This window comes from Lotus japonicus, chromosome 2 (assembly GCF_012489685.1).
Source record: "Lotus japonicus ecotype B-129 chromosome 2, LjGifu_v1.2".
Taxonomy (NCBI): domain Eukaryota; kingdom Viridiplantae; phylum Streptophyta; class Magnoliopsida; order Fabales; family Fabaceae; genus Lotus; species Lotus japonicus.
Window position 1 is genome coordinate 48,175,122 of NC_080042.1, and position 27,497 is coordinate 48,202,618.

The 27,497-nt window shown below is 35.6% G+C and overlaps 2 protein-coding genes across 3 annotated transcripts in view; one reads left to right on the forward strand and one right to left on the reverse strand.

The window, feature by feature from the left end:
* Positions 1–229: 229 nt before the first annotated feature.
* LOC130738180 (ABC transporter C family member 10-like) overlaps positions 230–27,497 on the reverse strand; it is a 29,764-nt gene continuing 2,496 nt past the window's right edge. The window contains exons 2-15 of the mRNA XM_057590110.1: positions 25,262–25,521; positions 25,066–25,134; positions 24,830–24,904; positions 11,273–13,355; positions 10,836–11,156; positions 10,669–10,755; positions 9,927–10,514; positions 9,602–9,766; positions 8,833–9,127; positions 8,487–8,701; positions 8,097–8,402; positions 7,958–8,018; positions 732–971; positions 230–553 (exon numbers count right to left, since the gene is read on the reverse strand). Coding sequence (XP_057446093.1) covers positions 432–553; positions 732–971; positions 7,958–8,018; positions 8,097–8,402; positions 8,487–8,701; positions 8,833–9,127; positions 9,602–9,766; positions 9,927–10,514; positions 10,669–10,755; positions 10,836–11,156; positions 11,273–13,324 — 4,452 coding nt within the window. The 5' untranslated portion in view covers positions 13,325–13,355; positions 24,830–24,904; positions 25,066–25,134; positions 25,262–25,521 and the 3' untranslated portion in view covers positions 230–431. The remainder of the gene's footprint in view (positions 554–731; positions 972–7,957; positions 8,019–8,096; positions 8,403–8,486; positions 8,702–8,832; positions 9,128–9,601; positions 9,767–9,926; positions 10,515–10,668; positions 10,756–10,835; positions 11,157–11,272; positions 13,356–24,829; positions 24,905–25,065; positions 25,135–25,261; positions 25,522–27,497) is intronic.
* LOC130738183 (uncharacterized) lies at positions 23,304–24,021 on the forward strand. Of its 2 annotated transcripts, none has more exons than XR_009019249.1 (2): positions 23,304–23,485; positions 23,659–24,021. XR_009019249.1 is itself a non-coding variant. In XM_057590114.1 (2 exons), exons 1-2 carry the CDS (start codon positions 23,478–23,480, stop codon positions 23,992–23,994), a joined length of 381 nt encoding a protein of 126 aa, XP_057446097.1. In that variant the 5' UTR covers positions 23,304–23,477; the 3' UTR covers positions 23,995–24,021. The 2 variants fall into 2 exon arrangements, 1 of the variants encoding a protein (XP_057446097.1); XM_057590114.1 differs by having other exon boundaries at positions 23,622–24,021.

Consider the following 27,497-nt stretch of genomic DNA (forward strand, 5'->3'; position numbering starts at 1 on the left):
TTAAAACCCGAGAGAATCAACGAATGATTTTTGGGATTTAATCTCTCGGAATGAAGCTCAAGATCGTTTCCGAGATTATAGATCCCGAAAGACACTATTTTCAGGGGTATTATGGACAATCCCCACTTTAAAGTCGGGTGCCAAGTTGGTTGATGGGGTGACAAATTTAACCCCTGCACTATTCAGTTTGAGATCTTTAGTTGCAAGTGCTTTTATATAGACTTGGTTTTTCAATTCAAGCTAGTTTGAAGCAAAAAATGCCATCTTTGGAGCGTAAGGAAGCAGATTTGTTACAATATAAGTTTTGGTATTGTTCATTCTTTGTGGTGCTACATAATATATTTTACATTCAACTAGTAATAATACAGTTTATTGGGTTCTTCGCTCTTAGCTAATACCAAAACCAATGAAAAATACTAGCACGAAAAAATTCACAACTTCCAATGTGATTCTGCGGACTGAAAATGAGACCAGTATTCCTTAACAAGTTGCCTAAACAAAGATCTTTCTCTCTTCATCAATTTCATTGGCTCATCGTACTCTGCTAGCATTCCTGGAAATAGACATTTCATTTTATTAAACTGAAACAAGTACATCTCAAACGTTTGTTTCTAATCTTTGTATGTAGTAGAACTTCATTTGTGAAACTTCAAGCATAGACAGCAAATATGGTATCATTTGAGAATTGAGATTAACTAGACTGCTTAGTTAACATTCAATACACAACTTACCCTCATTGATGCCAAGAACCATAGTGCAATTCATCACGGTTGGTATCCTGTGGGCGACAGTGATTACCGTACAATCTGCAAATTCACTCTTAATGGTTTTCTGTAGAATCAAATCAGTTGCATTATCAATTGATGCAGTTGCTTCATCCAGCACTAATATCCTACTCCTCCTCAAAAGAGCACGCCCCAAACAGAATAACTGCCTTTGCCCAGTGCTCCAATTTGATCCATCTTCAACAACTACGAAACATTTTGTTTCTACTTATTAGTAACAAGGAAAAATGTGATGCCTAGCATCAAATTAAGTCATAACAATGAAATTTAAATGTAGAAGGGATGTAGGTTTCTAATAAATAAGGATTTGTTCCTAACCACATGCTTTTCTACCCATATAGAAAATAGGAGCATAATCCTAAACCACACTTGATTAACCCATACCCGAAAAACATGATGAAGATCTAGAGCGGAAGCGTACCTGAATGAGCCATGGGAATCGCTGAAGGATCTGGGGTTGTGATCTTCCAATTGTAGATCACCCTTAGGGTTTCCTGATGTTCTCCTCTGATGGGGATGAGGAGAAACTTTTTACGTTGTTACGTTGTTGTGTCTACAATTGGGGACCATAACCCTATAAGTAACTGCATCAGTTACAATTATGTTTTCAATATTTCTAATTTGGCCCCTCATCAAATTAGAATATTGCCTTATGGTATCCGCACAATACCTTTTCATAACACATATGCCCTTAGCCATAAGATCAATATTAAATAAACCACTTTAGTTTTGGCTAATTAAATAATGACCCTAACACAATTAAAAGTTACATTTGTGACCCAAAATTCTAACAATCTCCCACTGGTCACATATGTAACTCTACACATGTGTTAGACTTTATGAGCTCAAAAATGTCATTATATACCTTAAGCATATCCAAATAATCTCGTCCATTAGCCATGCCAGTACATAGAACCAAAGTGATTTTCGTTATATCAATCATAACTAAACCCATCAATGATTACTAGTACTGACATAACTAAATGACATAGATTCATTATGAAATGTGCAGCATGAAAATCACAAGAAGGTGGCCTGTACTTGTCAATTTTCAACTGGTCCTACTTTACTTTAGTGAGATCATTCAATAACCTTATTGTACAAAGCATAAATAACAGAATATCAAACTTTATAATTAACCAAAAAATATCCAAATACTAGAGTATGCATGCATAATACCAAACATAGAACACAAAATTTATATATGAGTAACTCCCACTAAACTAAGCATTCCTCACACTGCAAAACACCCATGTGAGCAGTGTGCTCATGAAAGACCTTAGGCGGAAGACCTTTTGTAAGAGGATCCGCTATCATGGAGTTTGTCCCTATGTGTTCTATAGAAATCTGTCCACTTTGTACCCTTTCCTTAACAACTAGGAACTTGATGTCAATATGTTTTGACTTGGTCGAGCTCCTATTATTGTTGGAAAATAAGACGGCTGATTTATTGTCACAGTATAACTTAAGCGGTCTTTCAATTCCTTCCACAATTCGCAGCCCAGTGACAAGATTCCTCAGCCAAATCCCATGGTTAGATGCCTCAAAACATGCTACAAATTCTGCTGCCATGGTGGATGAAGCTATGAGAGTTTGCTTGGCACTACGCCAAGAAACTGCACCACCAGCCAACATGTAGATATAGCCTGAAGTGGATCTCTTACTATCTTGGCATCCAGCAAAATCAGAGTCAGAATATCCAATGATCTCCAATTGGTCTGACCTCCTATATGTGAGCATATAATCTTTTGTTCTCTGTAAATACCTCATAACCCTTTTGGCTGCTTTCCAATGATCCATTCCTGGATTGCTCAAATATCTGCCTAACATCCCAACTATGAACGCTATATCTGGACGCGTACAAACTTGAGCATACATAAGACTCCCTACAGCTGATGCATAAGGAATCTTTTGCATTTCCTGAATTTCTAAGTTTCCTTTTGGGCATTGACTGAGACTAAATTTGTCTCCCTTAGCAACTGGAGTATCCCCTGATGTACAATTCTGCATGTCAAACCTTTTAAGTACCTTTTCGATATAGCTCCTTTGTGACAATCCCAGAATACCCCGAGATCGGTCTCGGTGTATCTGAATTCCTAATACAAAGGAAGCGTCACCAAGATCTTTCATTTCAAATTTTCTTGATAGAAATCTCTTGGTTTTGTGCAACATGCCTATATCATTAGTGGCAAGCAGTATGTCATCAACATACAGAACCAGGAAAATATATTTGCTCCCACTGAATTTGTGATACACACAATCTTCAACAACATTCACCTCAAAACCGAATGAGAGAATTACTTCATGAAATTTGTGGTACCACTGACGAGATGCCTGCTTTAGTCCATAAATGGATTTTGTCAATTTGCAAACCGTATTCTTTGGGTCTCCTGACACAAAGTTTTCTGGTTGCACCATATAGATTGTCTCATCAATGTTTCCATTGAGAAACGCTGTCTTGACATCCATTTGATGGAGTTCCAAATCATAATGTGCAACAAGAGTCATGATTGTCCTAAAAGAGTCTTTCGATGAAACCGGAGAGAAAGTCTCTTTAAAGTCAATCCCTTCCTTTTGAGTATAACCCTTAGCCACAAGACGAGCCTTATACCTCTCCACATTACCATTAGAATCCCGCTTGGTCTTGAATATCCATTTGCAACCAATGGGTTTCACACCTTCCGGTAATGGGACAAGTTCCCAAACCTTATTGTCTTGCATGGACTTATACTCTTCCTTCATTGCTTCAATCCATTTTTCAGAGTTGGAATCCTGCATGGCTTGCTGGAAGTTGATTGGATCAGCTTCCATCATACCATTATTTTCCTCATGTTCTTGGAGAAAGACTATGTAATCATCTGGAATAGCATTTCTCTTTTCTCTAGTGGATCTCCGCAAAGGTATTGGTTCTTGTAACACTTGTTCTTGAGGATCTTGAGTTTGTTCTTCATGAACCACCATATCATCTTGAGTAGGAGGAGATTCAACAACAATGTCTTGTAGAGGTTCCGTACTTGCTTCATCAGAAGCAACTGTATGAATCAGTTTTGGAATTGTTACCGACTCTTCCTCTAAAGCAAAGTCCCTAATCTTGTTCTCCCCTCCAAACTCAATTTCCTCAAAGAACATGGCTGTTCCCGTCTCAAAAATTGTCTTTAATTTGGGATCATAAAATTTATAGCCCCTGGATCTTTCAGAATAACCAATAAAGTAGCTGCTCACTGTTCGGGATTCCAATTTCTTTTCATTTGGCCTATAAGGCCTTGCCTCAGCTGGACATCCCCATACATGAAAATGTTTCAAACTAGGCTTTCGCCCAGTCCAAAGCTCATAAGGTGTTTTGGCAGCTGCTTTAGTTGGCACTCTATTTAGAATGTAAGCTGCAGTCTTTAGTGCCTCTCCCCAGAGTGACTCTGGCAAAGTAGAATGACAAATCATACTCCTTACCATATCCTTAAGAGTCCGGTTTCGTCTTTCAGCCACACCATTCATGCTAGGTGACCCTGGCATGGTGTACTGTGGGACGATTCCGCATTCCTCTAGGTATTTGGCAAAAGGCCCTGGACGTTGTTCACCTGAACCATCATATCTACCGTAATATTCACCACCACGGTCAGATTTGATACTCTTAATTCTTTTGTTGAGTTGGTTCTCAACTTCAGCCTTAAATGATTTGAACACATCCAATGATTGAGACTTTTCATGTATAAGAAATAAGTATGCATATCTCGAATAATCATCTATGAATGATATAAAATATTGTTGACCATTCCAAGAAGGTGTTGGAAATGGTCCACAAATATCCGTATGTATCAATTCCAAGACGCCTGTAGCTCTATATGCACCAAATTTCTTTGTTTTGGTCTGTCTACCTTTAACGCATTCAACACAAACATCAAAGTTTGTGAAGTCAATGGAATCCAAAATTCCATCTGACACTAGCCGCTCAACTCTATTTTTAGAGATGTGACCTAGGCGCTTGTGCCATAATGCTCCTGAATTGTTATTATCAATTTTACGCTTAGTACCACGTGATTCCACATTCAGGGATTCACTATAGGTGGCTACGGTGCTCAGCAAATACAGATTATCATATCCAATAAGTGAACCGGTTCCAACAATATTTGAATTAAAAGACAACTCGGCTTTACTGTTTCCAAATGAACATGAATAACCTGATTTGTCCAAATTAGAAACTGAAATTAAATTCCGTCTAAATGACGGTACCACAAAAGTGTCTTTCAAATCCAAATAAAATCCAGTACACAATAATAATCTAAAATGCCCTATAGCTTCCACCTCCACCGTCTTGCCATCTCCAACATAGATGTATCTTTCAACATCATTTGGCTTCTGGTAGCTTAGGCAACCCTGCATTGAAACACTGATGTTAGTAGTTGCACCAGAGTCTAACCACCAAGTGTTTCTAGGTACTGAAGCTAAATTGACCTCAGAACAGACCAAAGCAAAAAATGTACCTTTCCTTGCACGCCAAGCGTGATATTTAGTACATTTCTTTTTCATATGCCCAGACACATTGCAAAAGTAACAGGTATCATCCTCTTTCTGTTTCTTTTGTGCTGGAGCATCTGCAGCTTCATTCTTGGGCTCAACAGTTTTCTTTCTTTTGCCCTTGTCTTTAGAGGTGCTAACAAAATGAGCACTTTCTTTCCTTTCTTGCTTCAACCTTTCCTCTTCTTGCACACAAAATGAAATGAGCTCGTTAAGAGACCATTTCTCCTTTTGACAGTTATAAGATATCTTAAACTGACTGAATTGTGCAGGAAGAGAAAGCAATACTAAATGAATGAGCAAGTCATCCGACAGCTCAAGCTTTAGCGCCTTAAGTTTTGAAGCAATATTTGACATGCCCATAATGTATTCCCTTATATTTCCTTTGCCCTGATATTTCATGGAAATCAAGTTCTGAAGAAGAGTACTTGTTTCCGCCTTATCGCTTTTTGCAAAGCGCTTTTCAATTTCAGCAAGGAAATCTTTGGCACCTTTTATCTCTTCCGAGATAGTACCCCTAAAGACCTCAGGAATGCCGCGCTTAATGATCATAAGACTCATGCGATTGGAGCGATCCCACTTCTCATAATCTTTCCTCTGTTCAGAGGTACTAGATTCCGTAGGAGAAGCGGGTTTCTCCACCCTTAGTGCAAGGTCAAGATCCATGCAGCCAAGAACAATTTCCATGTTCTCTTTCCAATCCTTAAAATTTGTTCCATCAAGGATCGGAACCGAATTCAGATTAGCAGATATCGAACCGATAGTAGCTGAAAATAGAACAAAAACAAATGCTATAAATATACTCACATTAAGAAAAATTGAATCATCAATACGTTCAAATAATGGCATAACCCATCTCAAGATACCTAGTGCGCCATCAATATCATGTCTTTTGACAGTAATACTAATTGCTAGTGGTACTCTTGTTGTGATGATCAAACATTGATAATAAATCATGTCAAATAACAAACCCTTCTTTGGATTGATTTATCATTCACATGTAAACCCTTAAAATTATCACATGTTTATCATCACAGGTGTGTATGAAATCCGGCCAAGCATTAACTTTTTCTTTGGGGTCCATTAATACTCGCATGGATAAACATACACACTCACAAACTTTTAATATTTATTATGAGCAATCTCCATAAAAAGAGGTCACTTTTGTGACTTTCTTATTTTAATTGACTCATTTAAAATATTAAACAATTGTATAAAAATACAAACCATAGCCAAAATTTGAACACACTGATAATTTTACTTTTTTTTAATTTAGCCTAAAATTCATTCTTAACAAAAGAATGATGGCTTGTATTCAAGTGAAAAGTCTGAATGTACTTGATTCCAAACCAGCAAGTATATATTCCAAAACTTATATGTCTTCCAAACAAAGTTTTGGATTCATAACCAAAACTGAATGTGTATATATATAATCCATATTAGAAACTGGGAACGTAACTGAATTTGGTACATACATAATAGTGTTTTATCTCCAACTAAACTTGTTACGAAACTCCAAGATATTATACCCAAATACACATCACATGCTGCGTGTAAAGTATAAATACCTTGTATATAAAACACTGAATTTGCATATACTGACATGCTCATAGCGACGTTGTTAAATTGTATATACTGGCATACACAAAACACTAAATTTGCATATATAAAATCCATGATATTCAAGTTATACATGTTGAAACCAAGACATCATATATAATACGTGAAATCAAAATAGCATATATACAATCTCTGTCGCTGTACATGTGAAACCAAAATCAACCGATTCTCATAATACCAACAATCACGCATAATAACACAATTAAAAGATGAAATCTTTTAACCGATGGTAAAAGACATGAAATTCAAAACCAATAACACATAATTGAAACCCTAATTTTAAGAATTACCAAAATTCAACCTGAATCAAGTATGGGTGGCTCTGATACCACTTGTAGGTTTCTAACAAATAAGGATTTGTTCCTAACCACATGCTTTTCTACCCATATAGAAAATAGGAGCATAATCCTATACCACACTTGATTAACCCATACCCAAAAAACATGATGAAGATCTAGAGCGGAAGCGTACCTGAATGAGCCATGGGAATCGCTGAAGGATCTGGGGTTGTGATCTTCCAATTGTAGATCACCTTTAGGGTTTCCTTATGTTCTCTTCTGATGGGGATGAAGAGAAACTTTTCACGTTGTTACGTTGTTGTGTCTACAATTGGGGACCATAACCCTATAAGTAACTGCATCAGTTACAATTATGTTTTCAATATTTCTAATTTGGCCCCTCATCAAATTAGAATATTGCCTTATGGTATCCGCACAATACCTTTTCATAACACATATGCCCTTAGCCATAAGATCAATATTAAATAGACCACTTTAGTTTTGGCTAATTAAATAATGACCCTAACACAATTAAAAGTTACATTTGTGACCCAAAATTCTAACAAGGGAGCCTTGGCGCAACGGTAAAAACCTTGTTGCCAAGAGACAAGTCACAAGTTCAAGTTCTGGAAACAGCCTCTTATGTAAAACAACGTAAGGCTGTCTACAATAGACCAAGTGGTCAAACTAAGACCTTTTCGCAAATCCCGCACATAGCGGGAGCATTTGCCTTTTAATGAAATTGGAATGTAGAAAGCGTACCTGAAGAGTCTAAGCCACCTTTATCCTGCACAGACTCTCGCAACTGACACTTGCCAAGAACCTTCATGGAAGCTACAAATTAGTCAACATTTTCTATGAATAGCATGGAAAAGCATAATGTTGCAGGTATTAGTGTTACCTCCCATATTTCTTGATCAGAGTGTTGAGATAAAGGGTCCAAATTATATCTAACTGTTCCAATGAAAAGGGTAGGATCCTGAGGTATAATTCCAATACTTGATCTCAAATCATGAAGGCCAATAGAAGAGATGTCTATGCCATCAACTACAATTTTTCCTCCTGCTGGCTCGACAAGACGAAACAAAGCACCCATAAGTGTGGACTTTCCACTGCCTGTCCTACCAACAATACCAATCTTGTGCCCTCCTTCAAATGTGCATGTGATACCATGTAGTACAAGTGGCCCCCCAGGCCTGTATCGTATCTATTGCGGCATAAGCAAGCAAGTTAAATTATGTAGTTTTTTGTATTTTTGAACTTTATGCTGCAAATTTTAAGTAATAACTACCTGCAAATCCTGTATTTCTACTTTGCCTGCAGCTGGCCAATTAACTGGAGGACGATTTTCTTCTGTGACTTCTCGGGCCTCACTTGGTATATGCATGTATTGATTTAGCCTCTCTACAGATACTATGTAATTTTCTAAAATGCATTGGCTTCGAATTGAATATACTAAGGAGTCGTTTAGTGAAAAGCCATAAGATAGAGCCATGCCAATAAATCCTGATATAACAGATAATGAATATAAAAGATTTGCATAAGCGAGATAATGCTATTGTTATAGGGTAAAAGAAGATGATTCATAAGATCATTACAAGACTCAAAGAATATGGTAACAATAACTGAATTCTCACCAGAAGTTAAAGTCCCAGTTGGAAGCATAACCATGCAAAGTGTCGTGGCGGCAAGAACAATCGCATAGACTGTTTCTAACTGTTGGATCAACCACTCATTTGAGGAAAAACTATGGAAGAAAGGACTAGCATTGGCATCAATTAGATCAAGATTCTTCCTGATAAAACGATCTTGCCCCGCAAATGCCCTTATTGTCATAGATCCAGCAACAGTTTCAGCTACATGATTAGCCACAGAGGATTTTGTTGTGCCATCCATCCGCATAAATTCTTTTGCACATGCATAGTAGTGTCTCTATTGTAAAAAAGAAGATTAATCCTTCACATTTTCACTATATCCAACTATTGAAAATATAAAAATCATTTATTGTCTTTACTCTTTACTCAATACCTTGAGCTTTTGGGATGGTCATCATGATACCATATAAATGATTTAACAAAGTGGTGAAGAATAAGGTCCGTTAACATTTCCATTCCTTAAATAAATTGAATTTAACCTTAATATTGGTAGGTTTTGTGAGTTATTCCTGCTTCAGTTTTGCAATATTGGTTCATGATACCAACCAAAAAATTTGTAAATTCTGTGGTTTAAGCATGTTACCAAAAGATTCCAGAAATTACCTAAAGCATCCCCCCAACCCTTTCTTTCAAAGAAGAATGAATATGTGAAGTTAAATATGGTTGCTTTCTGATCTAGTTAGTTTAAAAAGAAGCACCGTTTAATTACTGCAATTCGTAATATAATTAAAATTAGAATATGTTACATTACCTGCAAGCGTATTACGACATAAACCATTGGTATAGAGATAAACAAGACTTGCCAAGTGATGGCTGTTAAGACTAAAAGATCAGCATAACAGCACATAGAACTTCCCACAGCAAAAGTGAGGTTAAATGGGATATCAAGATCCAGAATGCTCAGATCTGCCGAGACCTAAACCAGGAAGCAAACAGTCAAAATCCTAAGTAAAAGTGAGGTTAAATGGGATATCAAGATCCAGAATGCTCAGATCTGCCGAGACCTAAACCAGGAAGCAAACAGTGATATTTTCACTACATCTCATTGAAGGGTAAAAACTAGCTAGGAAGCTTACCCGACTAAGTATCCTTCCCAAAGGTGTGGAGTCATAAAAAAACATTGGTGCACGGAAAAGGGAGTTCATTAACTGTGAAAATAACGATTTTGATGATTGAACACCCAAAGCAACAACAAGAAAACTTCTAATCGTTAAGAAAATTACGGATCCAAGTCCTATGAGCAAGTAAACAAGAATTAATTGCAACGTTCCGACGTGGGGGTTGTCAACATTAGCAGCCATCCATGAGTTTTGAATTATCTGGCAAATCACAAACATAAGGAAAGAAAGAGTGCCTACAGAGAAGTATATGTAACCTCTGCTCTGATTCAGATACTGTAAATAAGGCTTGAGCCCTTTGTATCCTCTTTCTCTCTCTTCTTGCTTAATTAATTCATCACCATTTAATGCTTTAAACTGCTCCTGTTTGAAAGATTGTATAATCTCTCTACCAGAATTTGAATGTCTCTGGGAAGAAGTAACGTCTACAAGCCGGTCAGAACCAGCAGTCTCTTTGTGAGCATTGACTAGGTCCTGGAATTCTTGGCTTGAGGTCAATAGATTGTGATAAGGAGCAGCTTGTAGGGATTTTCCATCTGACATCAACTGCAGAGATAAAAGTTACTGTCTCCGTTCCAGAATGTTTGTGGAGACCAAAGATTACAAAAAAATATAACTTCAAATTTGTTATATATTTACAATTTATAGTTAGAGACACAATAAAGAAATAAATACAAAGCCTGAAGATGATAGAAATTACCAAAACAGAATCAAATGCTGGGAGGAAGTCAACTTGATGAGTCACAAGTAGAACTGTCTTTCCGGTAAGTCCTTCAAATATGTATTCCTGTCAAATTTCAAAAAAATTCAGTAAAAATGATGTTGAAGATACAAATACAGTTTGTGAAAAAAGCAAGGAATCATTACATTGATCAAATTTGTGGCTGTGTGAGCATCAACAGCACTGAATGGATCATCCAGGAGATATACATCAGCATTCTGATAAAGAGCACGGGCTAGTTGAATTCGCTGCTTCTGACCTCCACTTAGGTTAACTCCTCTCTCGCCTATTTCAGTGAGGTCACCATGGGGAAACAACTCAAGGTCCTTAACAAGGGAGGATCTATGAAGTGTTTCTTGATACCTTTGAACATCTAAAGCTGATCCAAACAAAATATTTTCCTGTATTGTTCCTCTTTGTATCCATGCTGTTTGAGAAACATAAGCAAATTTCCCATAAACTTCAATCTGTAAATCACAAAATAGAATCTGACATCAATTTAAAAATACTGCTAAAATGAAAGTTGAGTTTTGGAACTAAATAACATAAATCTGTAATAAGCGTAAAAGGAGCAAAAACTTACATTTCCTTTGGTATTGGGGACTTCTCCAAGAATTGCTGCTAAGAGAGTTGATTTGCCTGAGCCAACTTCTCCACAAATAGCTATCTTTTTCCCAGGACTAACATTTAAATTTATGTTTCTTAATGTTGGCTTTGATGCATTACCTTCCCATGAAAATTCAGCAGAGTTAATTAAAATTGTGCCCTTGAGCTTCTCGTCAAAGCACATGTTTCTGACTTTTTCTCTCTGCAGCTCTGGTGCATCAAGGAAGTTTACAATCCGGGTAAATGCAATATTTGCTTGAATAACAACTCCAATAACATCTGGGATGGTTGCAATTGGATATTGCACAAGACGTAAAGTTGCCACAAAAGTGAAAAGATTATTTGCATGTAAAGGAACTTTCAAGAAGTAACATGCCACAAAGGTAGCAGCAGAGACAAACATGGGTGCAGACCAAAAGATAATGACATTATATCCTTTTTGTAACAGCACTGAAGATAACCATTTAAGTTCCACATTTCTTAAGCTTTCTATAGCATTTTTAAAATGGATTTCCCACGCATAAAACTTCAACACTTTGACATTCACTAGAGCCTCCGAACTAGCCTTTAATCTTTCATCTTGTGCCCTTAACAGTTTGCTCATAAACTTATGCTGTAACTTTGCTATTGGAGCATTGAAAAGAACAGTGAGAACTATCACCACCAATGAGGCAATTGTTGCAAGTCCAACAGCACGAACGAGAATTACTAGTGCAATACATAGTTGGAGGATCGTTGTCCAAGTCTGGTGAAACCAAAATGGAAATTCTCCAACTCTGTAAGAATCTACTGTCACATAACTCATTATCTCACCACCAGAGTGAACCAATCTAGCAGCATTGGATAACCTCAATTGTTTTTTATAAATGGCTGCAGTAAGTAATGATTTAACTTTCATACCAACTAGTCTACTACGAAAATACCATTGCCTTTGAGATAGGGATTCTATGATCTTTATAAAGAAAAGTGATATGGCCAATACATGACCTTCATATTTGAAACTTCCATTATCCTCAGAAACTAATACAAAGGCATTCAGGATTACAGGGCAAGAAGACAAACTGAGTACCTTGAGTAGTGCAAAGAACCCTGATATCAAAATCTCTCTCTTGTGGCAAGAAACTATTGCCCATAAAATGGATGAACGTGATGATGATCGGTCCTTTTGCTTCTGCCTGTTTAACTGATCTTCAAAAAAGAAATAGCACCTTTCTGCTCGTTCAGGCTCCCTCAACCTTGGCATATCCTCATCCTGAAGTGTTCTTTCCTGACCCCTTTTCATCAATGGATTCAACCACCAAAATGACATCCTACTAAAAAATCCAGCTTTGGCAAATGCAGTTACATAGCTAACAGGATCAACTTCATTGAACTTGGTATTTAAAGGGGCATAAAGGCTTTCATCAATTTCTCTGTCAGTGTCTTCAGATTTGCATGTTTTGTATGTGCATAAGAGGAGTAAAGCTGCTCCTGGAAATGACAGAACATCTAAAGCTACCTTGAGGGAAAGTTCTCTGCTGCTAAAAGCATAAGATATGGATAAAGCACAGAAAATGCCAGAAACAAAGATTACAAGAATAGAAAACACCCACAACCATGCTCTTGAAATTTGTTTCAGCTGAAAACTTTGAGTTAAACTGATTAACATCCATGTGAATCCTTGAAAGAATTCTAGTAACCACCAATTTAGAGGGAGAACACTGTGGGTTTTCCTTAACTTCTCTTCAAAAACCCAAATGCCTATGCACAAATGCAACATCCCAAGAGAGCCACTAGTTATGGCAGAAACTAGCTGCAACTTTGGTAATCTTTCTACCCGGAGTAGACCCCGAACTGGTTCTGACAAACACTTGTGGATCATAACGAGTGACATCATTATCAGAAGTAACACATCAAAGAAAATGGTCAACAAATGGTTGATGCATGTGGAAGGATCTTTCATAAGCTTGAAATCATAACAGAAAGGCTCTCCTCCTGTCCCAGAACAACCAGAATCCCCACCACAAATCATGTTCCAAAAACCTTCCATATTACTTCCAGCTTCTTTTGCTTCTCAAACTCTGTAATTTCAATTGCAACAAAAAGCATATCATTGAAAACTTTGTCCTGAAACTTCAACAATAGTTAAACTCAAAACATATGTACGTCTATAAGCTTCAGCAAAAGAAGCCAACTTGCTAACATTATAAGAAGCTGATTTTACAAGAAAAAGAATTATCTGAACCGTAGAGAAAAACCAATATTAGAGTATAATAGTAATAGCTTGTGTAAGAAGCTTTGCTTCTAGTATAATATAGTAGTCAAGTCATAGTTGTATTCACCCTTTCTGGTTTTCTGTTATGGTATCCAGAGCCTAACCGTTTCTGTAGACCATGGAAGCAGTTACGGCGCCTCCACCACCTCCACCGCCTCCACCGCCTCTACCGCCGTCTCCGCCGCCGCACCGCTTCAAGCTGCCATCTCTGTCATCGTATACGATTTCTGAGAAACTCTGTGATCGTAATTTCTTGCTGTGGAAGCAGCAAGTGGAACCAATCTTCATGTTTTGATTCAAGATCCAGCGATTCCTCCTCGGTTTGCGACGGGACACGATCGTGTCGCTGGGATGATAATCTCTTGAAGAAACATGATAATCTCTTTAAAATAAAATTGATTTGCAAATAAAATTCATAATACACTAAACAAAACTAGAACACTTTAAAATAATGATGATAATCTCTTGAAGAAGACTTAGGGCTTGGAAATGAGTTTTGGAAAATGAGAAGTATCGACGATCCTAGTTTGGGGAAACCCTGTGTGCTTTGGCACCTTTTGCTCGATGAGCAGCTTGTTGTTAGGCTACCTAAAGGATAAGCCTGGGAGACTAATAAGTTTCTAAGTACGTTGATACTCTTTTGCTCGCTGAGCTGTTTTCGACCATCTACAGGATAAGTCAGGTGACTCGAGTAGTCATCAAGGGTGTTTGCACTCTTTTTGTTGTTGGAGTTTTGGTCGATGAATCGGCATTTACCTTAGGGTGTTTTAGAGACAATATTCTTAGCTAGATACTTTGCGTTGTGAGGATGATACGACGTTTGGCTAACCATATTGCATCATTCATTCACATTGAGGCTAAAGCGGTGGGACATCGGGCCTCGGTGAAACCATAATGATCGGAAGATCAGGTTTTCACATAAGAACACCAAGAGTGTTTCTTTGGTAGTAGATAGTAAGGTTAAACCTATGGGTTAGGACCGATCTGACTACATTTAGGTGGTAAGCGACACCCGAGCGTAATGGTTAAACACAAGGCATGTGTTAGGACTAACTTTAACTCTGATACCAAGTCAAACAACCACTTATCCCAAAAGCTTAAGCTGTTGGGTAAGGGTCACTTTAATGGTTTTATATTATATTCTAACACGCCCCCTCACGCAAGAGCCCTTTGGGCTTGTAGCGTGGATAAATGCACATGCCCACCTACCATGTGCTTAATTAAATTCGACTTTTTAATTAGAAAGTGAAGGGAGCAAGGATCGAACTCTAGACCTCTCGGCCATTAGAGGCTCTGATACCAAGTCAAACAACCACTTGTCCCAAAAGCTTAAGCTGTTGGGTAAGGGTCACTTTAATGGTTTTATATTATATTCTAACAGGGATGTTGCACATTAGCTCCTACTAGGTTTCTTGAGCTCAAGGACAAGCTCAATGTTAGGATTCCTTTGCAAGGAACCCACATTGAGCGGGGGAGTATTAGAGTATAATAGTAATAGCTTCTGTAAGAAGCTTTGCTTCTAGTATAAATATAGTAGTCAAGTCATAGTTGTATTCACCCTTTCAATAATACAATACCAGATTCAGTTACTCTCTCTACCTTTCTGGTTCCTTTCTGGTTTTCTGTTAACCAAAAAGTAAAAAAGGTCCAATAATCACTTTTTTTATATCTCTGAACGTGAACACTAATCAATCATGTCGAATTACAGTCAAGAATGTAGAAAGCCAGCTTGTGGAGACAGTAGCATGACGTGGCGAACTTCAAGAGTTACCAAATGTGAAATAAATACAAATACAACAGTTATGATACATAAACAGTACAAACACTAATCAAACACCTCATTTTATTCTCTATCTCTCCTTTTCTATCACATCACATCATATCTTGCATCCATTACTTCTCTTTTCTCTCTCAGAGAGTCTAAACACCTTGGTGGTCTACCAAACATTTTCCCAAATACAAAAGACACCTTTCAGCTCTCAATACGTGCAAATCCACCAAATAACTTCCAACCTTGATTTATAAAGTGCTAACACTATTTTCACTGCCACTCACTTGTTTTTTCGGTCTCACTCTATGATTTATATATAGACAGTGGTGCTTACACCAGAAACTCTTTGGTTCAGAGAATCAGAAAGAAAGGAAGAGAGAATCAGGAAAAAAAAAACAAACAAAATACAGTGCATTGAGCTCTTTTCAATAAATAAATAAGAAACAAGAGAAGCATTTAAGCATTAATATCACAACAATAACATAATAAACACACAATAACAATCAATGAAAAAAGAAATAATGCAAATTCATACCAGTAGCCAAAAGAGTCTAGGACCAAGTACTTGTTACTCAATTGAGGCATGCATTTTTGAAAATAACATGGCTGGATGTGATGAAAGCATGCAAAGGAAGAGTGAGTGGAGAGAGAACAATGAGCATATATCTATAGAATTTGAAAAATATGATGCTGTCATGTTTGAATTTATGTTTACATCTATCTTCATAAATTTTAGAACATCTCACAAGCTTAACATTATATAAAAAATAGAGAGATATCATGGCTCACATTCCCTCCAATTCTTTCACTTCAGTTTACTTATGTGTTTTTTTTAAATAAAAATAGACACTCATATTTACAGCCCTTATACCCATTTTGTTGCGGTTTTTTACCACCACATAACTTTTTGGGTGTCAAAAACTGCTACAAAAAAGGGTGTATGAAAGTGGTATGTACTATTGTGTGTGTGGTACACTAATAAGAGTAGAGTACACTTAAAGAAATGTGGTATATAAATATTCCACGTACCACATCATAGATTCATAGTGTTATTAGGTGGTCACCCATTAATAGAGAGTGCACCCTCTGACCCTAGAATTGCTCTGAAATTTCAGCCCCAATGATGCTAAATTATTTCAATGTGATCCTCGTGTTGTGGTCAAATTGGTCCTTTGATTATCTCCCAGCTGTAGAGAACTTCGACTTCAAAGCTACATCATATTTTAATCAAATGTTTAAGAATTGTTTTAAATTATAGTACTTGATGCTCCTAATAACCTCCCTAATCATTAAATAAAAAATATTTAATAATTCTATGTTGGTAAAATTAAATATATTTTTTATTAAAATTATACTGAATCAATTTTATCTCAGTTTTGAAAGATTTTATGTTCCTATTTATCTGTTAATTTTAAAATTTCAAGGCAAGATCAATTTTGCTTTGCCCATTACACTCTTACCTTAAATAATTTTAAATGGTGGTAGGAAAATTGATGAGTCAAAATATATAAGGGAGATAAGGCCTATTATGAAGTTAAATAGTAATTTTAATAAAGATAAAACCATTAATATTTTCCTAATAATTGTGTTAAAACTTTAATGTGACGGATAAAAAAGAATGGAACTATTAGGTGTGGCATGGTGGTTACTCACCCATCCTTTAACCATGAGGTTAGAAGTTTGGTCCTTGCCCATGGTGGTCAGCTATTTACCTCTTAGAGCACCAAACACTCACAATGAGAGGACTAATCATTATTCTAGACAGTAATTACCCTGATATAAGTAAAATATAAAAAAGAACTAGTACTTCTTTAAAAAAGTAACAAGAAGATTGATATAGCATTGTTCCAAATCTAGTACATAAAAATTACGAAACATTAATTAATGGTGGACAAGACAATATTTATTATCTTTCTCAACCCTCACATCAATTATTTAAGAATAGAGGTAATATTTGAGCAGGTAAATAATTATTGTTCAGAATCTTAAGTGCTTCTATTAACAATGATTATGCTGCGAAAAATAGTGTTGTAACTTCAAATTTTCCTAGCATGGATAACTTGTCTTTGAGAAAATGATTGAGGTACATTTTGCCAACCACCCTTCATCTACATATAGGTCTAAAGTATTATATATATGCACGTTGTGTTATTTATATATTTGTGTTTACTGCGTGTCAATATATATAAAATCTTAGGGTCACTTAAAAAATCACCGTATTAAGATAGTAAGAGCAACCGCTTAAACAATTGATATAGTTTCTTATTTTTTTCATATTATTTTCACTTAATGTATGAGAGAATGAATAATAGGTAATGCAAAAGAGAGAAAGAATATTATTTTAATCGTAAGATATGGTTGCTTGTTGAAACACCAGACCTTATTTTTAAGCTCTTTGGAGTGCCACTAGACTTGCTCCAATGATAAAAAAAATAAAAAGTATGATTACTTAATGATAAGATACTCCGGGATGCTCAAATATATACTACAGAGATAGCATTCTCATTCCTTCAATTTTCGTGCTATCACAATCTATCCTTTATTTAAGACAGTTGGGAAGCAATGCAATGAGGTAAACGTGATGGCGAAAAATGAAAGTGAGTATTTTAAAGTATGTGAACCAAAACTCTTTAAATCATATGAATCCAGCTAAGATCTATTGAGTTGAGGGATATAAAGATATGTCTCATTTCCCGTCATACCAATCAAATTGTGCCTACGTGTGCGAATGACAAATATAACCTTAAAGCATCATCACCCAAGCAACCCACTAGAATTTCTAATTTATACTTTATATCATTCTTTACAATTCTTCATAATGCTACATCACCTACCTCACTTTAACCAACTCTACTAACTTTTTACTCCAACCCAACAATTCTAAAAAATTTCCAAATGGTCCCTACAGTCTACCCTAAATAAATATAATAATATTATTTCTGATTAAGTTTTCACCGTTCAGAGTTGTTGCAGTAAGCAACTCTTGCATGCTATGGTGGAGAAACCATTAAGCTGCAATGGTGTGCGTAACCCATTCTCCACAAAAAGTTAGATAGCAACCCCTAAAATCTACTGATGCTGGTGCTCTTACATGTTACGCTCTTACAAGTTACATGGGTGATATTTGAATGACATGACACAATTTGACTGATGGATAAAAAATGAGACATCAAATGTGGACAACAGATTCCTGAGTTGAAATAGAAAAAATAGTATTTCATACCAAAACTAACTTGCCAACAACCATCACAAAGGCACCAAACTAGTAGTGGTGTAACTCCTCTTCTAGCCATTTATATTTTCTCTCTTTTTTATAATTATTTATTAATTACACAATTTCTAACTTCAAAAAAGTATGCACTTATTTTTTCCAAAACATTAAAGAAAACATGACAATTTGACTTGAAGACTTGTAAAAAAACTTGACATTTGTGACACAAGGATTATGAGCAATCATTCTCACCCAATTGAAATTTGAAAGACTCGTCCTAAAGTTGAGTATTTGACATTTTACATTTTTACCATAATCCCTTGATATTTTGATCTTATAGGCCTTTTCACCATTTCTGGTAACTCTGAATGGGTTATCTAACTCTAGACATGAGTTTCTCAAAACGTCCTTGAGGGAATCATTCTCTATGAAGATGAATTATTATTTGACAATACCATGTATCCCATGTATATTTGAATAGTAATGGCTACAACCGAAATACGAAATGAAAAATAAATTAACTTCCAACCAAAATAAAGCTCTGATGTGCCAAACCTTAATCCACAAAATAATAAATGGTTAGTTGATTATTATTAGTAATTTGAAGCTTAAATATTCATTAGACAATTCTCACAGAACCCAAAGGAAATCATATGCAAATCTCAGAATCTATGAGACTATGAGTTCAACATCAAAATAATTAAGTAGAGCCAATCAAACTAATATGAATGATAAATACAATTGTGCTTAAAAGGAGTTCAGTAAGATTACTCTTGCAAAAAAACACTGCAATTGATATTCAAAAGTGGGGCAGATCTAGTAATGCTTATGAATTTTATCAGACTAGTTCAACTTTTTCCATTACGTCCATATAGCATATACTGCTCAACCAATCCAAGGACAAGAAAATCATCAGGTAGGACCTCAATTCATATTGATAGAAAACTCAGGATAAGTAATGGAAAACAGATCAAACAATTGGTTATGCTGAAAAATCATGGAATGCACAAGTCTGACTAAGCAATATATAATCTGTTTTATTAAGATTAACAGTAAAGGTTTCTACATGACTACCATACCATATGTATTAACAGGTTCTTTGATTAGCATATGAAGACCGCGTTTGGTATATCTATAAACACTACAAAGGAAGAAGCTAATTTCTACTGTTCACTAAGAGTTTTATAGCATGTGTGTTGGTGCACCATAAGGTCATGATTTGGGGTACTTTTTGGTCCTATTTTGGTGCCTTTTTGTTTCTTTTCACCGTGTGTGGTTAGGATACATACTTTTTGTCATTTATCTTATTTTATTTTTGTCAGAAATTTTCTGCTACAAGAGGTAATAGTTACTTGATATAAAGTAAATTAAAAAGTTAGGTTACAATAATACCCTCTATATGCTCTACCCACTTTCCTCTCTTTGAATCTGAACATCCTCTACCTTCTCCCCCCTCCTCCACCAGAATCTCAGCACCGGAAACCGCCGCGAGCACCACTGCGAGCACCACCATCGCAGACAACCCATAACTGTCTCTATTCTTCCATCTCTGCCGTGCATCCCCTTCAACAGCCGCAATGTGAGAACGAAATTCGTGCCCAGATCTTTGTTCCATTGCTGTAAATCTGGTGTTTCGGAAAAGGGAATTAATGGCTGATTTGGTGGTGGTGAAGGCCAATTGGCTTCCGTTTCCAGATTCCAACTTGCAAATTCACAATCCTAAGGTCAGCCATCTCTCCCAATCTGCAATTTTTTTAATTTTGGATCGAACGTTTTTCTTGAGAAATGGGGTTGGTTGAATTTGGTAAAGGTAATTGAAATAATTGAATCAGATGAGGGGCACTTCTGGTATTTCATTAATAATTTTTTTCAATTTATTTAAAAGCAGGCAAAGAATACCTTTTATAACTGGTAATCTTTTTTTCTATGCCTAACCAAAACCTTTCAACATGGATTTTACTTTTCTGAGTAATTCAAGCACGTTAAAAACTTTTCCTCCTTTATCTGATTTTTTTTTTTGCCTTTATTCTACTTTCTTGAACACAGACACTGTAAGTGAACACTTTTCAATTACTTTTCTGCACCAATTCAAGTTAGGAGTATACTTTACATCACTTTTATGGTCAATTGATCCCTATATAAGGCACTCCAATTCAGATTTTTGTGGCACACACTCATACCACACAGGAAAATGAAGAGCTTTTGTATGACGCTGGAGTCAAAGGAAGAAGGTTGTTGTGGCGGAGTCCACAGTGGTGAGGGAGATTCACGGCGATGAAGCGAGACCAAAAACAGGGGCTAGAAAAGAACCTGCTTACGAAGGTGATGGGTCTTCAGCAAGGTATCCAATGCATTCAAAAATTAAGAACTTCAAAGAGATTCTATTTTTATTATTCACTTTCTGATAAATTTTGTTTATTTGGATTGATTTTTGAATGCATTCTGCAGCCAGGCCATAGTTTGTTGAAGATGCTACCACTTTTGTAAGTGGTGATACTAATACCCTTAAATTTGTCTTTATTTCTTTTTTAAATTATAGTAAGAGGTGATAGAGTTTTTGCATCTTCTTTGTTGTGTTGTTGTATCAGAATTTCAGTGCAGCAAACTCTATCCACTTCTACCCTAGGTAAAGTTCATTCCTTTTTCTATTCTAATCTTATTTTTATGACTCTTTTATCTATGTATATGAAACATTTTCCTCTTAGGCTGCATATACCTTAGTGTTGAACATGTGATAATTTCTCAAGTTTCTCACTTTGTAAATAGGAAACTGCAATTGAGGAATCTAGTGGGGTTGTGTATAAGTCAGTGGACTCAACTATTCCAAAGAAATTTCCTATAGGTATTTTCTGTGATATTGTGTGTGTTTTGAAGTTTCTCACTTTGCAAATAGGAAACTGCAAGTGTGGAACCAAGTCTTGCACCCCATATGTTATCGCTGCTGCTACCATTGTCTCTTTTTGCTGTAGCCTGAGGTTCAAGATCGCTGTTGTGCTCGGGTCTAATTATGCAGAGTTTGTTTCTGCACTTTGAGGACTGTGGAAGTAGTATATGTGGAGGTCTTTGAGGTGCTGTTGCGTGGCTCAACACTTGAAGAAGTGTGCCTTGGTATTGGATCACATGTATGGTGTTTTGTTGATTGTTGGTTTCAGTTTTTGGCTTTTCTGTTAGATTTCTTTTGCTGTCTTTTTTGTGTCTCTATGAGTTTCTTGTTGTATGCTTTGACTCATTATTTGATTTTCTGTATTGTCTCTTTGTTTTTAGCTTACTTGGGAGAGCTATGTTCCCAAGACTCTTCTATTATATCTAATATGATTATCTTTTCAAAAAACAATGATGGTTTTGGATTCTTTAGTAAAATTGATGCAGCTGGTATTGTTTGAACCAATGACATGAATGAAAATTGTTTGTGACTTGTGAAAGGTGCATATGGCATGCTTTTGAAAATCGTTGTCACTTGATATTGGGCTTGCCATAAAGGGGCTGTTTTGAAACTTGTCAAAATGATCTTGTCACCTTTTCCTTTATTTTCATAATCAGGTTTGGCAGGGTGTCACGCACCAGAAAGATTCATAGTATGTATTAATTAGTTGTTACTTGGTAGGACTTGAGGTCTTTTTAAGTGAGATAATGAAAGAGTCAGCAAATATTATATTTAGTTAAAGTTATATATTATGGAATAGGCCAAGTTGCAAATATGTTATTATCCTTATCTTGCATTTTAGACAAAAGATTGGATTCATATTCATTGAATAGTTCTGTTAGCTTGTGAATATTTTTATTCTTAAAAAGACTTGACTGGGTAATACTTGTTTGTCACTTGGTCTTACCTGTGATTCTGATTTGTTCAAATAGTGCACAGTTGTAAGTGTTTTCGTGGATGGGTCTGTTGTCACCAGAATGATAACATCAATCTTTTTTGTCAATCATAGGCACTTGACACTAGAAAATCAATGGAAGTGTTATGTTACAACTGATAATGAATAATAACTGAGTTAGGTAACATAGGCACTTGGATCCACGTTTTCATCAACCCCTCAAATTGCTTTGTAAGGTAACATTTGACTTGTAGCTTTCTATATTGTTGGTTTTTGTTATCACGTAACTTCTATTAATACATATATCCATCATGAATGATTGATTTAATTTCTCTTTGGACCTCTAGATACAAGAAGATAATGAAGAAAACTAAGAGCTATACTATAATCCTACTCAGAGAAGTGCCAACCGTTGGCTTTGCAGTACTATTATGGAGAAACAATTGGAATGCTCTTGCTTTGGAAGGACCCCATATGAAGCAAAGAGGCTTCATGAATAAAATGAATGAAAGAGTTTTGAAGGTTAGTGGCAAATGGAAAGGTTATGCTTATTTCAGTTTTAACAATTACTGCTTTCTTTTTCCGTTGGAGTTGTTTTTGAATTGGTATATGATATAATATGGATCTTCACATTTGTTCTATACTCCTTATTTTTAGAATATTATTTGATTGTGATTTTGTTGGTAAGAGCAGTTCTTGAAGCTCATTTAACGCTTTGATTTTCCAGCTAGCAAAAATATTTTGTAACACCTTTCTTTAAAGCTTACAAAATTTCATATTTGTTACCGTCCATATTGTTTCTTTCTTTTCTTATCGTTTTGAAATAATGAGTTTCTTAATTTCATCACCAAACATTTTTGTTAATTTGATGCAGACAAACAAAGAAAACACATACTTCAATGTTTGGTCCTTCAAAAGGCAATGATCTGAATTGTGAGGAAACTTTTTATTTATTCCTACTTGGGCTGGTTCATGTTTATCATGTATGTTTTCTCTTCTATGAAAATATTGTTGGCTCAACTAAGCTAAAACCTTGCTGTGGGAATGTGGTTAGGTTATGAAGAATACTGGCCTTGAAGAACTGATAGAATTAGGTTCTCAGATCTTTGGGACTGCATATCACGGAAAATGGAAAGGTACTGATGTAGAAATTGAGCAAATTAATGATAGGTGTTTTGCTGTAAAGCCTTAAGAGCAGGACCACTTGGTCTGTATCTCATTATTATTGATTTGTTTTTATTTCTATAATCCCCTACTTTCTTTGGTAATTAGGAATCTATCTTCAGTTGTTTTTTGTTTATGCATCAAGGTGAGAGATGACTTTTGGAATGGGGAAATCAAGCTGACAGACTTGCACCATCCAAATGTGGTAGCTTTCTATGGTGTTATGCTAGATAGCCCACGAGGCTCTGTGGAAACAATAACAAAGTATATGGTTAATGGTTCTTTGAGAAATGACATGCAGAGAAATGATAGGTTATGTGTTTATGTATTTATCATAAAATCTTTCTCCCTTAAATTAAAGACACGCCAGGGGGACCTGCCATTGCTGCAAGGTCCATTAAAAGTGTGCATCTCTGTTTATCAAGGTCACATGGGTGTGTCATATGCCTTATATGCCATGTTAATGCAAATATACAATTAATTGTTCAAATCTATTTGTTTGGAATGATATCTATCTAATAATGTGTACAAATTTTTTATATTTTTTTTAACGTATAAATTTGGTTGTTAATTATAATGTTTTGTTATTTGGTATTCTTTTTCTACAATTTAAAGTTTTTACTCGATTACCAAATTGAATTTTAACACATTACAAATGTATTTTGGTTCATTTAAAAAAAAAATGTAATTTGGTTTTGATTAAAATTTAATGTGAAATTTATTATTATAAAATTGGTTATTGGTATAAAATTGGTTTGCAGTAAACGTGCATATCTATAAGACTCTTTTCAATATTAATCACTTAGTACTTGAGTGAGATGTAAATTAAATTAAATATGGTATAATTACTCATTGACACTTGAATCTAATAAAAACAAAAAAAACAAGAATTATAATAGTTTAAATAACTATATCTAAACTTAGGGAGATAAATTTTTTGACATATTACACTTTGTTCTTTAGATAATTATTTTTTTTAATTTGATTATATTCTCTTTTTTCGTTAAACAAAGTTACAATACTTATCAATTGCATTATTAATCTTTAGTATATTTGATTGATAAAACACTAATTATATTTTATTAAATATTTTAGATTATAAAATAACAAATGTTTTAATTTTATAAAATTAGTGACCGTGCATCGCACGGGTAACTACCTAGTAACTCTACAGGCTGCAATCACCATCCATATTAAAAAACTCTCATTACGGTGATAGCTGAGAACAATTTTCAAAGCATAAACCCTTCCAATAACTATGCACTACCATCCATGTAACATCAAATAATTCCAGAAACTGGACAACATTTTCTCACCTTGAACCACATACTCTGGATTATAAAACGTGTGTTTCACAGAAGCTTTACATTTTGATACTCTTTTGGGGGTAACTGCACCGCAAAATGTTTAAAACGTCAAATAAGCTAAACAGATTTATAATTGATTGTCACAGATATCTTATAACTTTAAAATCACAACAATTACACTTTAGAAGATTATTTTCTTGAAGAGATGTATTTTATGACATGGTTGATCAAATAAAATAGCATACCTAACAATAAACTGCTGAAACCTGAAATATTAACTTTTCCATGGATTTGATGGGGGCATCATAATGCTTCTTCACGCCACAAAAAACAAGTGACTTCAGTTCATGACACATCTTTTGAAAATTCAACAAGTACCAGTTAAAGCACACTGAAATGCACTGATAGTGAAAATAGTAAAATGATAAAGCATAAACACACCTGAAATGAAGGACAAATATTTTAGACTCATGCTTCAACAAGCCATGTGCTGTAACTGGGACTGTCTTAGCAAGGATGCATAACTTTGAAGTAATATCACTGGGCATTTCCATGATATCCAGCCTAGCATATGAGCCAACTGGAATGCAGTCCTCCATGTTTTGTTGCTCGAACTCTAAAGGTTTAGCAAGAACCTGTTTCTGTGTTTTTTTTTTTAATTATCGAACTCAAATTCTAGCATCATCTTGGAGTAGAGATTCCTGATATAATTAGAACAGTCAGTTTTTTTTGTTCTTAACTCACCATTGACACTCGCCACACCAAATTTGACACACATTTTGTCGCGGTTCACTCTCAAAAGATTTATAGAATTTGTAATTAAATGCAGTACAAGATGTCAAAACAACTGCATCCTTCTCACAATTACTCGATAGCTAACTAATCAAATCTAGACTAAACAAATGAAAATATAATAGGAATAAACTCAAAGTAAACTAGGGATTGTTTGGCTTTAGCAAATTTCAAATAATGAGACTATTAGGACTGAATTGCAAGGTATGACACTTGAGTCCCACATTGGAAGTATGAGATTCTAATCTGGGGTTTATAAGGCCATAGCTCTCCAGCTACGACAGCTAGCTTTTGTGGTATGTTTCTCCCAAGGTTCTTAGCAATTGGTATTTGGTAACAGAGCCTTCCACCATGTCTATCAGCTGCAAACGGGCGGCGCGCGTGGTGACGCCGGCATTGCAGTGTTCACCCGGGACTAGTCAAAGGGGCTAGTGCAATGCTTGCCCGCATGGGCACCGGGGCTGCAGAGTGTGGTGGAAGTTTAGGACCCAATTGCAAGGTATGGGATTCTACAACAGCTAGCTTTTTGCATATGGTTCCACCAAGGTTCTTATCTAAGAGAGAAATTGGAAGAGATTAAATCAAATAAAAATGTTAAGAAGAGAAACGTCAATCCCTAGGAATCAGTTATTCAATATCTTAGTATTTCAGAAATATAACTATTTAAATTCATCAAAAGAGTCTTTGAATTCGAATTGAGTCTTAATCACAATCGTAAACACATAATTCTCTACTGAACAATCATTTAGAATTTTACCAATTTAAGTTAATAAGTGTTGATTGCCTCTTCAGAGTACAAGACCAATCAAATTCATAGAACCCCAAAGCTAAAATTCAATTGAACATTAGAGTTTCAAAACTTTCAATAATAAGCTCCACAATCGTTTCACCCATTAAATCAATTCAAATATTGTCTTAATGACTTCAAAAGAGAATATAAATTCAATCTAACCAATCGGTATAAACCTAATTTATATATGAAAGAAAAAGAAAATTAAAACAATTTAACTAACAAAAACAAAATAGATTCCCCGCAAGGTAAATCATTTAAAAATGGTCCACATCATAACTAATTCTAATTATTCCAAACACTACAATGAAATATAAAACACCTATTTCACTACTCCAACAATTTCAACTGGGTATCAAGGAATGGAAAGATTCAATAGTTTAGGGCTTACATGAAAAGTGAAGAAAAATGGGCCATAAATCCCAAATTGAGCTTGATTCTTGAGAACTCACTCCAAAAATCCTGGTCTCCCTTGTTGGATTGATGTTTTCAAGCCTTAGGACGAAGTTCCTTTTAAGAGAGATGAAGAAAATTTGAAGAGGAGAGAAGAAGGGACTGTTGCGGCTTGAGTGACAAATATGATGAGCATAGTTACTTTCACAGGTTCAGCCACATATAGTATGTATGATGCATGTAGCTACTTTGATGCGCGTAGCTACTTTCAAAATGAAAGTAGATACGTGCACAAAGTGCCTTGTTGTTCATTGAAAATGCTTTGCCCGTAGATAACTCCCTTTCGGGATGTAGCTATGTGTTGAAGGGGTGTGGTATGCTCTCTAAGCTTTTATAATTTCTTCAATACTTAGCACTTTTACACACATAAACTTCTCTTAAATCATTTGGAATCCCTTTATCCTGAATTCTTCATTCTTGAAACACTTCTCTTGGTTTGAGAATTAAAATGATGATGAATGCAAAATTTTATTAAGAAGCTGAAAATTTGAAAACAAAACAGTAAACAATATTTTGCCTCCCAGCTTGTTTAATGTCATTAGCTTGACATAAAGGTTTCCCTTTTTGATCTCATGGAGGTCAAGGTAGTCAGAAGCGCGCTTTGAAGCACTAAAGTGTGCTAAAGCGCGCTTGAGGTAGCTC